General features: G+C 44.7%; 5 protein-coding genes across 7 annotated transcripts; 1 reads left to right on the top strand and 4 right to left on the bottom strand.

Moving 5' to 3' along the window:
• Positions 1–1,183: 1,183 nt before the first annotated feature.
• Positions 1,184–2,636, bottom strand: LOC111081642 (opsin Rh5). The gene is made up of 3 exons (XM_022377753.2): positions 2,375–2,636; positions 1,966–2,312; positions 1,184–1,885 (listed from the first exon to the last, which is right to left on the bottom strand). The coding sequence occupies exons 1-3, from the start codon at positions 2,614–2,616 to the stop codon at positions 1,320–1,322; spliced, it is 1,155 nt and encodes a 384-aa protein (XP_022233445.1). The 5' UTR covers positions 2,617–2,636; the 3' UTR covers positions 1,184–1,319.
• Positions 2,637–9,277: 6,641 nt separating this feature from the next.
• Positions 9,278–10,658, bottom strand: LOC121404436 (zinc finger protein OZF-like). The gene has a single exon (XM_041593891.1). It carries the CDS (start codon positions 10,633–10,635, stop codon positions 9,355–9,357), a length of 1,281 nt encoding a protein of 426 aa, XP_041449825.1. The 5' UTR covers positions 10,636–10,658; the 3' UTR covers positions 9,278–9,354.
• Positions 10,659–13,047: 2,389 nt separating this feature from the next.
• On the bottom strand, positions 13,048–15,143 carry LOC111073378 (gastrula zinc finger protein XlCGF57.1-like). 3 transcript variants are annotated; one of them, XM_022365668.2, is made up of 3 exons: positions 15,059–15,143; positions 13,498–15,002; positions 13,048–13,369 (listed from the first exon to the last, which is right to left on the bottom strand). In XM_022365668.2, the coding sequence occupies exons 2-3, from the start codon at positions 14,996–14,998 to the stop codon at positions 13,314–13,316; spliced, it is 1,557 nt and encodes a 518-aa protein (XP_022221360.2). In that variant the 5' UTR covers positions 14,999–15,002; positions 15,059–15,143; the 3' UTR covers positions 13,048–13,313. The 3 variants fall into 3 exon arrangements, with proteins under 3 accessions (XP_022221360.2, XP_041449893.1, XP_041449892.1); XM_041593959.1 differs by having other exon boundaries at positions 13,049–13,854; positions 13,918–15,002; XM_041593958.1 differs by having other exon boundaries at positions 13,050–15,002.
• A 123-nt stretch (positions 15,144–15,266) lies between these two features.
• On the top strand, positions 15,267–16,313 carry LOC111073383 (very-long-chain (3R)-3-hydroxyacyl-CoA dehydratase hpo-8). The gene has a single exon (XM_022365679.2). It carries the CDS (start codon positions 15,371–15,373, stop codon positions 16,106–16,108), a length of 738 nt encoding a protein of 245 aa, XP_022221371.2. The 5' UTR covers positions 15,267–15,370; the 3' UTR covers positions 16,109–16,313.
• Positions 16,302–17,959, bottom strand: LOC111073377 (cysteine desulfurase, mitochondrial). Its single transcript, XM_022365666.2, has 2 exons — positions 17,721–17,959; positions 16,302–17,658 (listed from the first exon to the last, which is right to left on the bottom strand). The coding sequence occupies exons 1-2, from the start codon at positions 17,857–17,859 to the stop codon at positions 16,400–16,402; spliced, it is 1,398 nt and encodes a 465-aa protein (XP_022221358.1). The 5' UTR covers positions 17,860–17,959; the 3' UTR covers positions 16,302–16,399.
• Positions 17,960–18,098: the final 139 nt, after the last annotated feature.

Below are 18,098 nucleotides of genomic sequence, written 5' to 3'. Positions count from 1 at the left end.
AACACATTAATAGGTGTCACTTACAATATATGTACTTACATATGTATATACGCTCTATTATGTATGTACGTACATATACATATCAATCGTATCGCAGCTATGGCTGACGATCATCGATTGCATTTTGAACCGAAGCATTTCTAAAAGCTTTTAGTAAAAAATTCATTGAAATTTAGGTTTAATGCCATTTAAAATTACTTTTTAAGTGGTCCTTGCTTTTTCATATTTGTCTAGTTGTGAATCGTAAATAGTCCAATTAATGCTCTATAGCTTTCCTACTTTAAATACATCCATTTTTCTCGGCGTGAACTCGCCTTGCGCCTGCTCGATGGCAATGAAAATATTCGTTACGGAAAGTTTCCATCTTGCCTTTCAATTATTCTGTTGCTACGGACGCTGCTCGCCTGGTGGAATGGGTACCGAGTTGAACATTCAAATTGAAAAGGAACACTGCATTCACCCCCGTGGTTGCCTGCCTTGCGGAGATCCGTAATTTGCTTAATGGCAACATAGAACTAGAACTTATTTCAACCATTGAATACGGGCGTAGTAGACGCTGTTCGCCTGCTACCAAGTTGAACATGAATTGAAACAAACGCTGGATGACGGGCGAAAAGCCACACTAGAACTTGCGTCTTGTGTTGTAGAAGTGTTTAATGTCTTTGTCCTTATACTGTCTTGATTTTGGTTGAATTTGTAGTCCACAATGAAGCAGAACTAGATGATTGAAAATCTATCAATTCCATATAGTTCATTGCTTTTGTTTCTGTTGGGGCCCATGGCTACCCTTGCGCATGTATGCGGGAAGGGTAATTTTGCACCGACACCCAAGAACTAGCTATAAAAAACAAAAGAACGCGGTAGCAGGGATGGGGTTGAAACAGCGTAAGAAGAGATTTGGCTCCACGTCCACGGAGCCTGTCGGTGGCCAGAATCAGTTGTATTGGTGTGAGCGGGGGGCGGGCGCGCGGAGTTTCAATACCTTATTTATTGAAAAATACTGTGGATCGATACAATTCAATCGGCTATTCACTTAAGTTCCGCGATTGTCGTATTGCATTATTTGGGGACTATGACAACATTTATATAGATTTTTTAACCACAGTTGCAAGAGCGTTTCCTAATCTTATTTGTGGCTTTTATATGCCCTAGCTAATTGCGTTTTTGCACTTCAAAGGCATACTTTTCAAATGCCAACTTTTTTTGTTTTATATTTTTGGGAACTTTTGTAGCTCGTTGCACACTTAGAACTAATCAACTCGTAATCTTTATCAGAGTAGTACAATTTTGGGGACTATGTACGTATATCGGATGCATCATCAGTTTTGAACACTGAGAGCCAGCGTGTCGCCGCTGACACTGGCCACACTCTCCTGACCGCCAGATGACCCAGAAGTGGCATGCTTCTCCCGAATGCCCAGCCAAGGCAAACGTCGCTCCAGCTCAAGACGAAACTTGGGATGGCTGGTGGCATACACCCAGGGATCCAGGCAGGAAACCGACTTGGCGGCCAGACACGGCAGCATGGAGACGAAGGGCGTTATCAGCTGTTGCTCCCCAAAGCAACCGATCAACGCCACCACCGAGTACGGAGTCCAGGCCACGATGAACAGCATGTAGATGATTAGGGCTGCCTTGGCAATCCTCAGCTCCACACTCATGTTGTCGTTGGAGGCATTCGCCGACAGCGATTTCACATTCATCTTCTTGGCCTGATTGGCGAGCATCTTCTCGTGGGTGCGGACGTGCGTGAAAAGCTTGTAGTAAGAGGTCAGGATCATGGTCATAGGTATAACATATGACCACACAAAGATGGTGCGCACAAACAGGCGATTCTCATCAGTGTTGGTCAGATAGTCGAAGCTGCAGCTGGTCAGGAAACCCTCTGAAATGGATGGATTCGTGTGAATTCCTGAAGATACTCGTACTCGTACCCGTATGCTGTTGTATGCAAAATCAACTAACCCGGCTGATAACGTCCCCAGATCTGAAACAAGGGTAGAACCGAAAAGGGCGTGGCCCACAGCCAGGTGAAAATAATCAAAAGCACAATTTGTCCGTAACTCAAACGTCCATCAATCGGGTTCGAGATGGTCTTATAACGGTCGAAGGCAATGAAGGCATTCGTTATGGACGCACCCATGCCGGAGATGCCGCCATTCAAAGCGTATATATCGCAGCCCAGATCCCCACCAACTATATAGCCGACGGCGGCATTAAGAAGATAATGCGGCATATTGCTGCACATGAAGAGATCAAATACGGCCAGATTCAGAATCAGCAGATTGGATGGCGTTCGCAGGGACTTGGAGCTGAAGAGAGAGAGAAACAATTCGGGGTAAAAAATTAAGATTCGGGAGTCGAATATTCTTACGTGGAGAAAATCCATATGACCAAACCATTCCCAAACAGATTGGAGAACATGAGGACTATAAAGGCAATGTAGACGCCGGCGTGGTAATAGATCGGTGCCTCGCGAAATCCCCGCCAATGGGCATGCACCATATGCTGATATTCCGCCGGATAGCCATGTCCTATGGGATAGACAGCGCCGCCACCATCTCCAGAGCTGTCGTTGACAAGGGCCTGCGGCCCACTCGGGTCATTGAGATGCATCCTGGCAGCTGCACTTGAACTTGAGTGGAACTTGAGTTCCACAAACCACTGCCCTGCCGCCTCTAATTTGCTCTGGAGCGCCCCCACATGCTGGCCTTTGACTGGCCTGTGGAGCCATCGGTCAAGATGTTTTTATAGCAGGGCTAAGAAATTCAATTAAGACGGATTATCAGGTGGGAATGTCTTGACCGCGGTGCGTGTGCATACCTTTGGGGGATTATCCTCGCCTTATCCGCGTCTTAAGACAATTAAGAATGCCAACGTCAGGTGAAATTCAAGTTCCTACGCCTCTTGCACTCGCTCTCGCTCTGTCGTGTACGAAATACGAAATCTGACACTCAGTTGCGGCGGCACAGGGTGTCAGCTTCGAGCAGCAGCAGCAGCTGACACGACAGTCTGGTCTGTGACTCGTTGTGGCATGGCGCATTCACAATTAATCTCCATTTCCGCGGGTCTTTTGGCCGAGTCGACCTGTTTCTTTCAGACGCAAAAATGCGGACCGGCGCCCAGCAAAGGCGACAGAGCGCAGGCGCCAGACAGAGACCACACTATAGACCACTGCACACACCCCCACTAGCTGTCTCATTTTGGCTCTGTCACTCACTGACGCTCTCTCGCTCGCTCTCTCTCACTCTCTCTGTTGGCCAATTTGCCTTTGGCTGGGTTCTGGGCCCCTGGTTGGTTCGGCGCACTCATTTCACAATGACCCACATCACGAACGACTGACAGCGACGGCAAAAAACGCGTCGCTTCGCGTTTCATCTCATCGCCTTTGCCTTCGCGCGATTTCTGATTGTTGTTCCGATTGTTGTTTGTACAACAAACATATCGAACCTGGCACCGCACCGTTGTTGACTCTGGTTTATTATATCAACAACAAAAAACAAAAACAGCAACATTTTCATTAGGCGGACAGAAAATATCGTACCAACAAGAAGAACACAACAGGGCAGGGCCAGAAAAATCATCACAAACAGCGAAACAACAAGAACAACAGAGCACAGTGGATATACGGCTGGTCTGGCTCGCTTTTGTTGCGAAGCGGAATCATGTTTGTATTTCATTTAGATGAGTGTGTTTGTGAGTGTGCAGAAAAGTATGGGTGCAGGTCGAATTATGAATACACTTACAATTGTGAGCGTATGGGTATAAATGTAGGGTAAGTATACCGTCATTATAATTGATGATGTACAAATGTAATATTTATTTATAATTATTTTATGCACCGCTGCCAATCTACACAGCATCGTTCTAAAATTCAAATTCCTAATTCAACATATTTTCTTCGTATTATTATGCTATAATTATTCCATATATCCATCAAACATATGTATATAACATACCATATAATACTATGACATAGGCTAATTTTATTAGGGCATTTGCCAGAACGAGACCAACCAGACATACAAAACTCGTTCGTTCTCGTTCTGGTTTTTGCCTTCGGAGTTCTCGTCTCGCCTTGACCGTATTTTCCTCATTGCCAACTGAAGAACGCACCTTGAAACTCAAGGATTTTCAACATTTTGCGAAATTTTGCAAACTTTTTCGGCGAAATGTGGGTCATGTGCGAATTTTTGCACAACGCTCGAAGCGTTATTGAAGCTTGTGCTATATGGCAGGGGAAGTGGGGGTGGGGTGAGGTGAGGTGGGTTTACTGTCGACTGTCGATGACATAAGCAGTTCATATAATTTTCGAGTGGCATTGAGATGAGCGCCGCCGAAACAAGTTCCTCTGTGTTTGTGAGTGTATGTGATATCCACTCGATGCGTAGCGTTGAACTCTCGTCGGCGGCTGGTGGTGTTTTGGGGGCCACAGCGCATTTTGGGTGCCACAGCTACCAGCTAAACATTTTTGGGCGCCTCATAGCACAGGTTGTGATTTGAGCTTTTTTGGAAGCTAAGGTTAAGGTTATTCGCTAATTGCCACACAGCAGCAAGAGCAACAGCAGCAGCAGGCCACATCAGCGGTACTAACCACAGTCAACGTCCACCCGTGTGGATCGGAGTCGGATCGGGAGTGGTTGATGGTTGGTTGGGTGGTTGCCGCCGCCGATGGTGGTGGTTTGGGGCTCGGTTCGATTCGATGGTTGATTGGTACATTAGCCGTCGCAACGTGTCAACGCCTTGCATGTCCGTCCCGTTTCTTAATAGTGCGGTCAGTCAGGCCCCAAAATCCAGTTTCGGGAACAGGCGCGCACAATGCGGCAACAAGTGGACGCCGCCTCGGCATTGGCGTCATCATCAGCAGTGGCGCAAATCAAAAACGCGCACTGCCCTCGGCCCCCACTTCTCTCCGTGTATTTTGTGTTTGGTCAGGGCGTGGTCTGGCCGGCCGACCAGTCGATGGGATCCAAAGGGACTGCTGGAGATTGTGTTTGTGGAGATGGGGGTCTGCTGGGAAATGGGGTATAGGGCGTTGGCTTCACTTGGCACTCGGCCAAACGGGCAGGGAATGAAGTAATACAGTGCGTCGCCACGTTCAGGGTTACTTAATCCTGGTACATATTGCCTTATTTTATGCGCAGTTTAAGGCCATGTCAAGGTGTTGTATTTAATTTGCAATCTTTAATGGGAAATCTTGGAATAAAGGTATCTCTTGGTGATTTTTATTTTTCGTATTAAACTACATTTTACAGATACATTTTATAGCGACGGTCGATTGTCTGGTAATACTGTTCAGTAAAATTTTCATGCTTATGGAATATTGTCTCTCACCCAATCAGAATATATTTCAAAGATTAATGGCATTCGGAAATACATTTCCCCGAGGCGTATTTAATATTCATTTTCACACCGTATCTGTGAATAGTATTTCCGCTCAATTTGCGCCTGTTAAGCACTCCATTTTCGTGCAGTAGGGTTGCTCACAATAAAAAAAGCCAGGGCAAACATCAAAAGCTGACCACACGCTGACCATGCCAGAACTCTCGCAGAGGCTCTTGGAGCCGTGCCAACAAACTGGTTTCCCCCCCCTTTTTGGGTCGCTTCTTCTTCCCCATACCGGTGCTACACACGAGCAGGCAATAGTTGGCTCTCTGCTGCTTTTTTTTTTTTTTTTTAATTTTTTATCTTTTGGGGCCGCATGCTTCTCTCGTTTGGTGGCTCCCCACTGTTTCGTTTCTGCTGCTTGCCTGTTATGATGCATGTGAGAAAACGTTGAACGCCCACAATAATAGATGCTTTTTTCCTTTCATTTCTTTGGCTTTGCTGTTAGTTGTCATTGTGGTTAGGCAATAGTTTTGTGGGCCGCAACGAGCGCTGGTTGCTGCGGCCCCAGCAGAAATTTGTGCAATAAGCAAAATGACGGGCACAAAACAAAATGTCCGGCCGGAGTAGAGGTGCCCGCAACTTCCGCCGATGGCGCTCTGCATGATGATCATCATGCATCATAGTCTTCATCATGCAGTTTCTAGGCAGAGGCAGGCCAAAACGCCATCTTATCGTAAGTGGCAGCTATGTGGCTCATAGTCACAATCGAATGGATGGCATGGTCCGTAGACCCGACCAGACCAAACCCTGACGTTGGGGGCAATTTTCTGTTGGCCTGTGATGTGAGCAAACAAAATGACTACTCAAAATTGAGCAAAATGTTCGAGCGATTGCAGCGAGTGTTGTGCGTGTTAGGGGAGTGGCAGGGCTCGCGACACTCCCGTTCACCATGTGTTTGCATTAGAAATTGTAGTTCAAACAAACAATGTTTTCTGTTGCAAAGTACACACATAGAAGCGAGAGAGTGGAAGTGGGAGTGAGAGTGAGAGAGAGCGCGACTTTGTGGGCGTGTAGCATTGAGTTTTTGCCTTTGGCCCCCCCAGAGCTTCATTATTCGCCAATCTGGTGTGGCACCACCTGTCGTCCAAACCCTGAACTAACCGTATAGTTGGATTCAATTGCCCTTTTTATTATAGTCGAGTGGAGGTGGAATGCCGTGCCCCCCGTGGGGATTGTGCTTAAAATTACCCTCCTCCTTATAATAGAGACGGAGCTGGAGAGAGTGAGAGCACAAGAGTGTGTGTTCTGTTCAATTTACAGATTTCATTCTAATAACCGTTAGTTTGTGGCTTTAAACTGCTGCAATTTGTCAGGTTTTTGTATGCGAGAATTTCATTGCCAGCCCACGAACACATACACCACTGGAGGTGGTATGCTATCTGGCAGACGGCGCATACACACACCAACGACCAGTCGTCACATGGCAGTCCGTTAAAAACCCCTGCCACTGTGTCACTACTGCCATCTTGCTCCGGCACACGGCATGAGCGGACCAACAGCATTTGTGTGCATTTGCGCTCTCCATCGACGCTTGAATGTGCTTCGATTGCCACCCGCTATACTCTCTGGCCGCCTGGTGAAAAAGAGGGAATTCACTTTTGGCGGGGTCTTGTTTTTCCTGGTCCAAACCAATCGGCCTTTTGTGGGCGCTGCTGTCTGAAACTGCCGCTCCGCCCGTCCAACAAAACACACACACGTTGTCGCACCCTCGCCCTCCGCCAGGCCCAGTCCGAGCAATGATGGCATATTCTTGATAAGCTGATAACAAGGCGTCGACGGGCGACGGTTTGCCTCCCCTGGTCGTGTCCGTCTGACTGGCTGGATTCTCTCTCTTGAAAGTATACCGTTCTATGTGACTGCCTGCTTCTGCTGGTGCTGGTGCTGCTGCTGCTGTCTCTTTTCCATTTTTAGGGGAGTAGTTAGTAATTTGCGTTAAATGTGCAGCCCAGCAAATTAATTTGCACGGTAGGCGTGGTTGTAGGCCTCCGCCCACATACCCGTACATAGCCAAAGGCTGACACGGACACGTGCCGTCGATACCGAATCGGAACAAAAGTTCTCCAGTTCCCACCGACTTTTCAAACCGATCCGATGGGCATGAAATTCGACAACGGCGACAAAGCGCCACAAAAACGAAACGAATCGCTCCAAAGCTGGGGAAAGAAATTACCCCACCACACGCGCGCTGACATGTGCGGACGTGGCCGCGTCCCCGTGGTGGTGGCGGACTTTTTCAGACACGTTCGGTTTTCGGTTCGGTTTCCACCAGGCGAACAGAAACAACGGCAGCTCTTCCACCTGGCCATGCAAACCGGCTGGCATTGGCGAAAACATCAGTCGGAACGAGTACTATGGGGCCAGGCGGAACAATATGCTAGTAAAATATCATGGTCAATAAAACGAACGGTAAGTGTTTGATCTTTCAATGGGAACTACATATATAAACCTTTGCGGTTTGACAAAAAGGAATATAGTTTAATAAGCATAATGATAGAATAGTAAACTGTCACAACAAAGTTGCTCTTTGATTTCGAGACCATTTCCTAAAAATAGTTGTGGGAGAAGAACCTATTATTGTCTATACATTTGGACACTCAACACAGTAAATTATGTTTAGAACAGATATATTAGTTTTTTTTTCAACTGGACTGAGCTCACCAATCGTCCTCTACTGTCTATCATTAACCAGGTAGGGCAAGGCACATGGTTCCATATGAACCACAACTATATCCCCTCAATCTTAAGGTTGTATTGTATCAGACATTGGATAAGCGTTTGAAGAACGTTGCCAGAACTTGAGGTATGTATACATATTTTGTATTAAGGTGCAGTCCCAGCAGTGCATAAAAGTTCTTAATGCCGTATACTTCTCTAAAGGTATACCGCCCAGTCTTGAACGGAACCCTCGTATCGCTAGTAACGCTGCCCACACTATCCTACATGACCAGCGACATCCACGCGCCTATCAGCCCATATCAGCAGAAGTCTCCAAGTTCTGCTACTCCATCGGGTCCTTAATACTCTTCTGCATGTGCTTGCAGTATTTGGCCGATGCGTCGCTCATGCACAGTGAGTATGCAGAGTCACTCTACAGTGATTATTCGCCAAGACATACATGCTATTCATAATCCTATGGAATAACCAGTTTTCTATTCAGCAGTAGTGGCGATCCCAAAGATAACAGTTCGGCTCACAGGATTGACGAGGCCAATGTCATTTAAGTAGTCCGCCACTGACATATTGCATTAATACATATTTAACTTAAACTTTGCTGACGCTGAGATAATGTCGAGATTTCTTCGCACACATATTTCACATATTCTATCATTATGTTTATTAAACCATATTTCTTTTTGTCAAATCGCAAAGGTTTATATATGTAGTTCCCATTAAAAGATCAAACACTTGCCGTTCGTTTTATTGGCCATGATATTTTACTAGCATATTGTTCCACCGGCCCACATTATTTTTTCAAAATATACGTTAATCATAGTCCAACAAATTTATGGAAACAAAGCAAAGTGCGAAGAAATCTCGACATTATCTCAGCGTCAGCAAAGTTTAAGTTAAATATGTATTAATGCAATATGTCAGTGGCGGACTACTTAAATGACATTGGCCTCGTCAATCCTGTGAGCCGAACTGTTATCTTTGGGATCGCCACTACTGCTGAATAGAAAACTGGTTATTCCATAGGATTATGAATAGCATGTATGTCTTGGCGAATAATCACTGTAGAGTGACTCTGCATACTCACTGTGCATGAGCGACGCATCGGCCAAATACTGCAAGCACATGCAGAAGAGTATTAAGGACCCGATGGAGTAGCAGAACTTGGAGACTTCTGCTGATATGGGCTGAAATACTTCAAGCAATCGACAAAAAAATGTGAATTAGTTGGTTGGGTTTATTGTTACATTGTACATACATATATTTAAGCGATTCGTCCATCTATGTATAAAAAGCTTAAATATCTTGCTCTGCAGTAGGAGCAATCGTGTCTTCCTTTCTCAACGTTTTTACGGATGTGATCTCGAATGGTGCCGGAATTGCACACTTGTCATTGCTTGTGTGAGTTAGTATATGGGCGTGGTAGCTATTGTTCCTGTATCTAAAAGTCTTTGAGCAGTGGGTACACTTGTACGGTCGCTCCCCTGTGTGGGAACGCATGTGTACCCGGAGACTAGATTTTCCTTTGAATGACTTTGAACAGTGAGCGCATGGATAGGGTCGCTCACCGGTGTGAGTACGGGTATGTATGTCATATTTAGATTTATCACTGAAAGATTGTATGCAGTATGAACACTTATGCGGTCGTTCCTCGGTGGGAGTACAGATGTGTTCCTGGAGATGGGCTTTTTCTTGATATGACTGGGAGCAGTAAGTACATTTATATGGTCGCTCCTCCGTGTGACATTGGATGTGTTGTTTAAGTTCGTATTGGTATTTATATGACATCGAGCAGTGAGAACATTTGAAGCGTCGAACAGTCGTGTGCGTACGGGTGTGTTCTTGAAGATGGCTTTTTTGTTTAAATGACTTCGAACAGTGGGAGCATTGGAAGGGGCGATCACCTGTGTGCGTACGGATGTGCGCTTGAAGATTGCATTTTTGTGTAAAAGACATCGAGCAGTGGGAACAGTGGTAGGGACGATCAGCTGTGTGCGTACGGGAGTGATCTTGAAGATGGGATTTTAGTTCCAGTGACTTCAAGCAGTGTGCGTTCGTGTGTGTTCGAAGATAGCATTTTAGCTTAAATGACTTTGAGCAGTCCGAGCATTTGAACGGTCGTTCTACTGTGTGTAACTGCTTGTGTCTATTTAGATTCGTTTTAAGCGTATAGCTCTTTGGACAAAGACTACATTTGAACAGACGATCGACATCCTTATCACTTGGACCCTTTGCATCGGTTTTAAATTGGTTTGACCGCTCACTTTCACTTTCATCTGACGGATCCCAATCATCGTCTTCCACATTATCACAGATGTCCTCTTCTCTATCGTCCTCCATTCGTGCGAAATAGAGTTTATGGCTCTGCTCGCAAGTTTCCTTCAGATTGAATGCACTCACTGCATCCTCCAGGCAGGGCGGACATATGTTTTCTGGTAGTGAATCCCCTCGCCTAACCACATATCCTGTGCAGTCCGATATCATGTCAGCAATGCTGGTGTCCCATTCTTGTGTCTCATCAAAAATGTTTGTGAATGCTCCAGTCGTTCCCATGCAAACTCTGCATATTCCTTCCATTGTTCTACAAGTAACAATATTAAACAAACTTGTTTTATGTTTTTAATAAGCCAACCTGTGCTCCTTTCCGGAATTGCAAAATATGCAATTGCTTGGCACGAATTGTTTTTGTTTTGACAACAAAACAATTTAAATTGAGCTGTTAGACGCGAAATGTAGCACGACAAATACTTGCAATAACAAACATAAAGTGCTGTTAGGCGCGAAAGGCAATTGTAGGAACAAGTTATCGAATTCAATTATTGAGGTGCAATGCTTATAATAAATTAGATCCCCGTCCAGGATGGCAGGTACATACATATATGGTGATCATTTCTACAGAAACCAGGCTATAGTGTTTAACTTTAATGCTACGTAAAGGTCTTACACGTCTAGAATCACTATTCATTTCAAAAGCTTTGCTTTTTTATTTTTATCTTACAGATAACGTCTTTAGATTTTTAAATTTTTTGATTGAAGATGAAGACTTGTTCTGCAGATTCCCGTACTCACGTGACTATGGGAAGGGAGATTTTTGGGCTTGGCTCCAACGATCGTTTTACGAGTGTTTGCAGGTGTGATTTCTAATTGATATCTTAAATTTAAATGACTTCGAGCACTCAGTACATTTGTATGGGCGCTCCTCAGTGTGAGTACGGAGGTGGTCGTTGATGTACCATTTATACTTGAACGACTTCGAGCAGACTGAACATTGGTAGGGGCGATCACCTGTGTGCGTACGGTTGTGTATTTTAAGTTGGGATTTTAGTTTAAATGACTTCGAGCATTGGGCACATTGAAAGGGTCGCTCGCCGGTATGATCACGGATATGATACCGAAGAGATGTGGCGTGCGGAAAAGTCTTTGGGCACTGAGAACACTTAAACGGTCGCTCCCATGGGTGAGTGCGGATGTGCTTTATGAGTTCATCATTTTCTTTAAAAGACTTCGAGCAGTGCGTACACTTGTATGGTCGCTCCTCCGTATGAGTCCGGATGTGTCTGGTGTGTTGGTATTTTTGTTTAAAGGATTTTGGACAGTCGGGGCATTTGTAGCGTCTTTCTAGATGGTCCGCTTTGTCGGCATCATTTTGATGTATCGTTACATCGGATTCAAAATTGCTTGACTGCTCACTTTCCCTATCCGACGGTTCCCAATGATTATCACAGATGTCTTCATCTCTATCCTCCTCCATTCGTCCGAAATAGAGTTTATGGCTCTGCTCGCAGGTTTTCTTGAGACTTGATGCACTCACTGCGTCCTCAAGACAGGGCGGACATATGTTTTGTGGTAGTGAATCCCCTCGCCGAACCACGTATCCTGTGCACTCCGATATCATGTCAGCAATGCAGGTGTGCCATTCTTGTGTCTCATCAAAAATGTTTGTGAATGCTCCAGTGTCCATGCAAACTCTGCATATTCCTTCCATTGTCCTGCAAGAAAATGAATATCAATGAATCTTACACTTTGAAGTGAGCGGAATCAAATCAAACCATAAATCAGCTAAATATTTAAGTTGCTGAGTTGAAAATTATAAATTATTCCTTGAAGTGAATTGTTATTGTTTGACATAATAAATGCACGCAATGTGATGTTAAGCGCGAAACACTTCCAATCAAATGAAAACATTGTGTTATCGGATGTAACAATATGGGTGTTTCTGTAGTTAGCTTTGAACAATTTAATTGTGTTATTAAATTTTACTTTCGAAGTCTTTAAATATGAATAAAATAGTAAATATAATGAAATCATTTTATTTCATCACCTGAATATAAAAATAAACAATTTTAAATTTGTTCACCAACTTTAAAAATTAAATTGTTTGTAAATACTTTTTTTCTTCATGAATGAAGAATGAATTGGATTATTTAAGTTAAACTAAGAAATAAAAAACTTCAACTTCTTTTTGAAAAAAAAATTTTTCACCTAATCGTGTGTTTGACAAAAGCTTTTAAAATATGTATGTATTTTAAATATTTTTTCTTGATTTTCATTTTTATTAATTAACGCAGTGAAGATATTTTTTCAAACTGCAGTTGGTAATGTACATTTTTTAAACCAATTAAATAAATGCTTTGTAAAAGCTCATATTAGAGTGCAGCTTCACACAATTTTTGTTTATTTTCCTATCTGTTATATTTTATTGGAACTAACATATGAAAATATTTAAAAAGGGCCGTTTTTAACTTTAAATACAGAATGTTGGACATTGGGCATAATTTTTTAAATTATTTTGTCCAAAAGGCTAGAAAAGAAGGCTAGACTACACAAAAGTAGATAAAACATTTAAAAGTCCCAGTATTAGCCATGCTTCGTCCCTTGCATACATTTATTTAAATGAAATAAATTGTAGTTGAAGGAAGAATCTATAAATTTTTAGTCTATTGCTAAATTTGTATGCCAAATTTGTGTATTTCTAGATCAATAAATATTGTTTTATTGTGAATTTATTTATACCTAAAAATTGTTCATTAAAATTAAATTAAAAATATTTATATGTGCGTTTTGCGTATTTTAATATAAGCAATGTTAATGTAGCTGAAAATGGGGGTAGGACGAATATCAATCCATCCGCCCCAGAATCGCTAGGTGATTCTATGCCATCACGTCTTAATTCATTAAAAACATTACATTTAATCGAAATTTGTTTCTATAACGTATCAGTTACAAATAATTTTGTTTTTTATATCCCGTTAACATCATTCCAATTGATTATTGCCAGTGTGAGCACGTAATATGTGGGTTTTGAGATTAACTAATCGTTGGTATGTCGTATTGCATTGAGAGCAGTGGTAGGGTCGGTGTGCGTACGGGTGTGCATATTAAGACAGGATTTTGTTGTGAATGACTTTGGGCAATCGGTGCATTTGTAGGGTCGCTCACCAGTGTGCGTGCGGATGTGAATCTTTAGACTTCCTGGCTGGTTAAATGACTTTGAGCAGTGAGAGCATTGGTAGGGTCGTTCACCCGTGTGCGTACGGGCGTGAATTTTAAGACTGCCTATTGCCATGAATGACTTTAGGCAATCGCTGCATTTATAGGGTCGCTCACCAGTGTGCGTACGGGCGTGATATTTAAGACTGGCTATTTTGGCGAATGACTTTGGGCAATCGTTGCATTTGTAGGGTCTCTCACCAGTGTGCGTGCGGATGTGAAGCTTTAGAGTTCCTGGCAGGCTAAATGATTTTGAGCAGTGAGAGCATTGGTAGGGTCGTTCACCCGTGTGCGTACGGGCGTGAACTTTAAAACAGTATATTGTTGTAAATGACTTTGGGCAATCGGTGCATTTGTAGGGTCGCTCACCAGTGTGCGTGCGGATGTGAATCTTTAGAGTTCCTGGCTGGTTAAATGATTTTGAGCAGTGAGAGCATTGGTAGGGTCGTTCACCCGTGTGCGTACGGATGTGGCTTTGAAGATTGCATTCGTATGGGAAGGCTTTAGAGCAGTAAGGGCATGTGAAGATTTCAGAGTTTAGAGTTTCCTCTTGTTTAAATTCCTTTGTGTGGAATTCCGTTTGGTGGACTCTAAGATGGAAAATTCTAGCAAAGGCCTCGGAGCAGTCAGTACACTTGTACGGCCTTTCCCCAGTGTGAGAACGGAGATGTATATTGAGTTTGTATTTTTGGTTATATGAATTCGAGCAGTCAGTACACTTGTACGGCCTTTCCCCAGTGTGAGTACGGAGATGTATAATAAGTTTGCATTTTTGTTCATATGACTTCGAGCACTGAGTACACTTGTACCGTCTTTCCCCAGTGTGAGAACTGATGTGTAACTTGAGTTTGTCTTTTCGATTATATGACATCGAGCACTGAGTACACTTGTACGGTCTTTCCCCAGTGTGAGAACGGAGGTGTATATTGAGTTTGTCTTTTCGTGTATATGACTTCGAGCATTGAGTACACTTATGCAGTCGCTCCTTCGAGTGTGTCCGAATGTGTCTGTTGAGTTGGAAATTTTTTTTAAAGCATTTTTGACAGTCGGGACATTTGTAGGGTCGTTCTAGATGATCCGCTTTGTCGGTACCATTTTGATGTATCTTTACATCGGTTTTAAAATGGTTTGACTGCTCATTTCCACTATCCGTCGGTTCCCATTCATCGTCTTCCACATTATCAAAGATGTCTTCTTCTCTATCCTCCACCATGAATTTGAAATGGAATTGATGGCTCTGTTCGCAGATTTTCTTGAGATTGAATGCACTCACTGCATCCTCCAGGCAGGGCGGACATATGTTTTCTGGTAGTGAATCCCCTCGCCTAACCACGTATCCTGTGCACTCCGATATCATGTCAGCAATGCTGGTGTCCCATTCTTGTGTCTCATCAAAAATGTTTGTGTATGCTGTGGGCGTTCCCATGCAAACCCTGCACAATTCCTCCATTGTCCTGTGATTAAATTAATCTTTATAAATGTTACACATCTTAAATGAGTGGAATCAAACCCAAAATCAGCCAAATTTCTCAGTTTAAATTTTGTTTGTTTGCTTGAATATAGGGATGTGAAACAAGCGATAACAGTGTGTGGCTTGGCTTGGTTGTGGTTTGCGATAGCCATCGATGTTTGCGATAGTGCACAATCTATTTAGGCGCGCTTACTTTACCCAACGATATATCGATGGGGGAAAACACGTACCTATCGATGGTTGATTTTGCGGTCAACAGGTGAAAGCGACTCATCGGGCGATAAGTTTTGACGACTTTGATTAACTAATCATTAACTTAGTGGAAGGGTGAGGTGAAAGTTCACGTTGAAAATGTCCGCAAAAGTAGCCAAGTCAAGCAAGCCCGCCTCCAAAGAGCCGTCGGCGTTGGCCAAACTCTACCTGATCGCTTACAATACCGTGCAGGTGGGCGGCTGGAGCTACATCCTGTACCAGTTGGTCAACTACTATCTGCTGCAGGGCCCCGAATTCCGCGCACAGACAACGCTCTGGGACTACACACGAGTGGCTGTCATCATCTTCCAGAATGCAGCCTTTGTGGAAATCCTCAACGCAGCCTTTGGCCTGGTGAAATCTAATCCGGTGGTCACCGGATTCCAAGTATTCAGCCGCATGATGGTTGTCGTTGGAGTGGTCATGGCCACGCCCACGGGCAAGGTATCGCCAGGTCTGCCTATCGCCCTCTTTGCCTGGGCCATCACGGAGATCATCCGCTATGGGTACTATGCGCTGAACATTGTCAAAGTGGTGCCACACTTTGTGGTCTTCCTGCGCTACACCACCTTCATTGCCCTGTACCCGATTGGCGTCACCGGCGAGCTCCTGTGCTTCTGGTGGGCTCAGAGCTATGCCCGTCAGAACAGTGTGTGGAGCACTGTGATGCCGAATAGATGGAATGCCACCTTCTCCTATTTTGCCTTCCTGTGGATTGTGATGCTCGCCTACATTCCCATTTTCCCCCAGCTGTATCTGCATATGTTTGCGCAGCGCCGCAAGATCCTCGGAGGTGGCAGCAGCGCTGCCTCTGACAACAAGAAGAAAGCGCATTGAACCTTGCCCACAAGCAACACGACACGAATTCCGGCTTCAATTTGCATAACGCTCGCCGTCGCACTTTGGAGTCGGTCGTCGCACGCTTTTGGGGTCGCTCTCTTACCTCACCTCTTGCACAAACACATTCGATTTTGACGCATAAGCTTTAGCTATTAAGTGGTTTTTGTGTACAAATAAACTATGTAGATACTTTTTTCCCAAAGGCGCTGCAACTAATTTATTTTCGGGTTTTTGTAATTATTGTATCGGGTAACGGGTAACAGTAACGGCTAAAATATTGGATCTCGCTTAGTGCTGGGACCATTGTATGCTCTTCAGATCTATGCCCTCTTGGACCATTTCCCAGAGCGGCGACATCTCGCGCAGCCTCTCCACATGCTTGATGCACTTGTCCGCTGTGTAGTCCACCTCTTCGAGGGTCGTGAAGCGGCCAATGCCAAACCGAATGGAGCTATGAGCCAAATCCTCATCTGTGCCAATGGCTCGCAGTACATAGGATGGCTCTAGGGAGGCCGATGTGCAAGCAGAGCCACTGCTCAGAGCCACATCCTTCAGGGCCATCAGCAGAGACTCTCCCTCAACGTAGGCAAACGACAAATTCAAACAGCCATTGTAGGTGGCCACTGGATCCCCGTTGCGGATGACATGGGTCAGGGCACTCGAAATTCGTTCCACTAGCCGGTTGGACAGAAAGTCTACCCATTTCTTGTCGTAGTCCATCTCCTGCTGGGACAGCTCGGCAGCTGCTCCCAGGCCCACGGCCAAGGGCGCTGGCACAGTGCCGCTTCTCAGGCCGCGCTCCTGCCCGCCGCCACTCTGAATGGGCTCCAAACGAACTCGCGGCCTGCGACGCACATACAGGGCACCCACACCCTTGGGTCCGTATATCTTATGGCCCGATATGGACATCAGGTCAATGTTCATGGCATTCACGTCCAGGGGGATCTTGCCCACGGCCTGGGCCGCATCAGTGTGGAAAAATACTTTGCGCGATTTGCAGAGCCTGCCAATTTCCTCGACGGGCTGCTTTACGCCAATCTCATTGTTCACAGTCATAATCGACACCAGGGATGTCTCTGGCGTGAGGGCCGCCTCCAACTGCTTCAGATCGATGATGCCGTTGGTCTGCACCGGCAGGTAAGTGACAGTGAAACCCTCATTTTCGAGTGCGCGGCAAGAGTCCAGGACGCACTTGTGCTCCGTCTGTGTGGTGATGACATGCTTCTTCTTGGTGCCATAGAACCTTGCCACACCCTTGACGGCAATGTTATTGGACTCTGTTGCCCCTGATGTGAATATAATCTCCTTTGCCTCGGCGCCAATCAGACTGGCAATTTGCTCGCGTGCCTTCTCCACAGCCGTCTCCGATTCCCAGCCATAGGCGTGCGTGCGAGAGTGGGGATTGCCATAGTAGTTGGTCAGATAGGGCAACATGGCATCCAGCACACGTGGATCCATCGGTGTTGTGGCCTGGGCATCCAGATACAGGGGCCGACCAGTTGTCTGCTCGTTTTTTATGTTGAAACGTACTTGACGGTCCCGGAACTCTGCAAATATTTTACCATCTTACAGCATGCATAACTACTAATGATTTTCCCACAGCACTTACCTTTAGATGTTGCAGCGAATTTGACTGCTGGTTGTGCGGCCGCTGCCGTTGTGGCTTCGTGACGCACAACACACACGGCTACATTTGTGGCTCTGGTGCGCAGAACGTGCGCTTGCACGTGTCCCAGCACTTTCTGCATGATTCAATTTGTTCTCTAAAATTCGTTAGTTTTCGTAATAATTAAATAATTTCACAAGAGTTATTTTCTTTTCTTATCAGCTGATGGTAATCGACAGTGCTGTCGATAGCAAACAACGTAACGTTCATGCAGTCTATCATAGCGTAAAGGTCTTCAAAATATTACGGGTGTTACAGCCAATATTTTACTTTCCTATGTAAAAGACACACTAACAAATAATTTTTCAGTTTATTGCAGCA

This window comes from Drosophila obscura, unplaced genomic scaffold, assembly GCF_018151105.1.
Source record: "Drosophila obscura isolate BZ-5 IFL unplaced genomic scaffold, ASM1815110v1 contig_200, whole genome shotgun sequence".
Lineage (NCBI taxonomy): Eukaryota > Metazoa > Arthropoda > Insecta > Diptera > Drosophilidae > Drosophila > Drosophila obscura.
The sequence above is the reverse complement of the archived record's forward strand: the minus strand, read 5'-3'. Positions and strand labels throughout refer to the sequence as shown.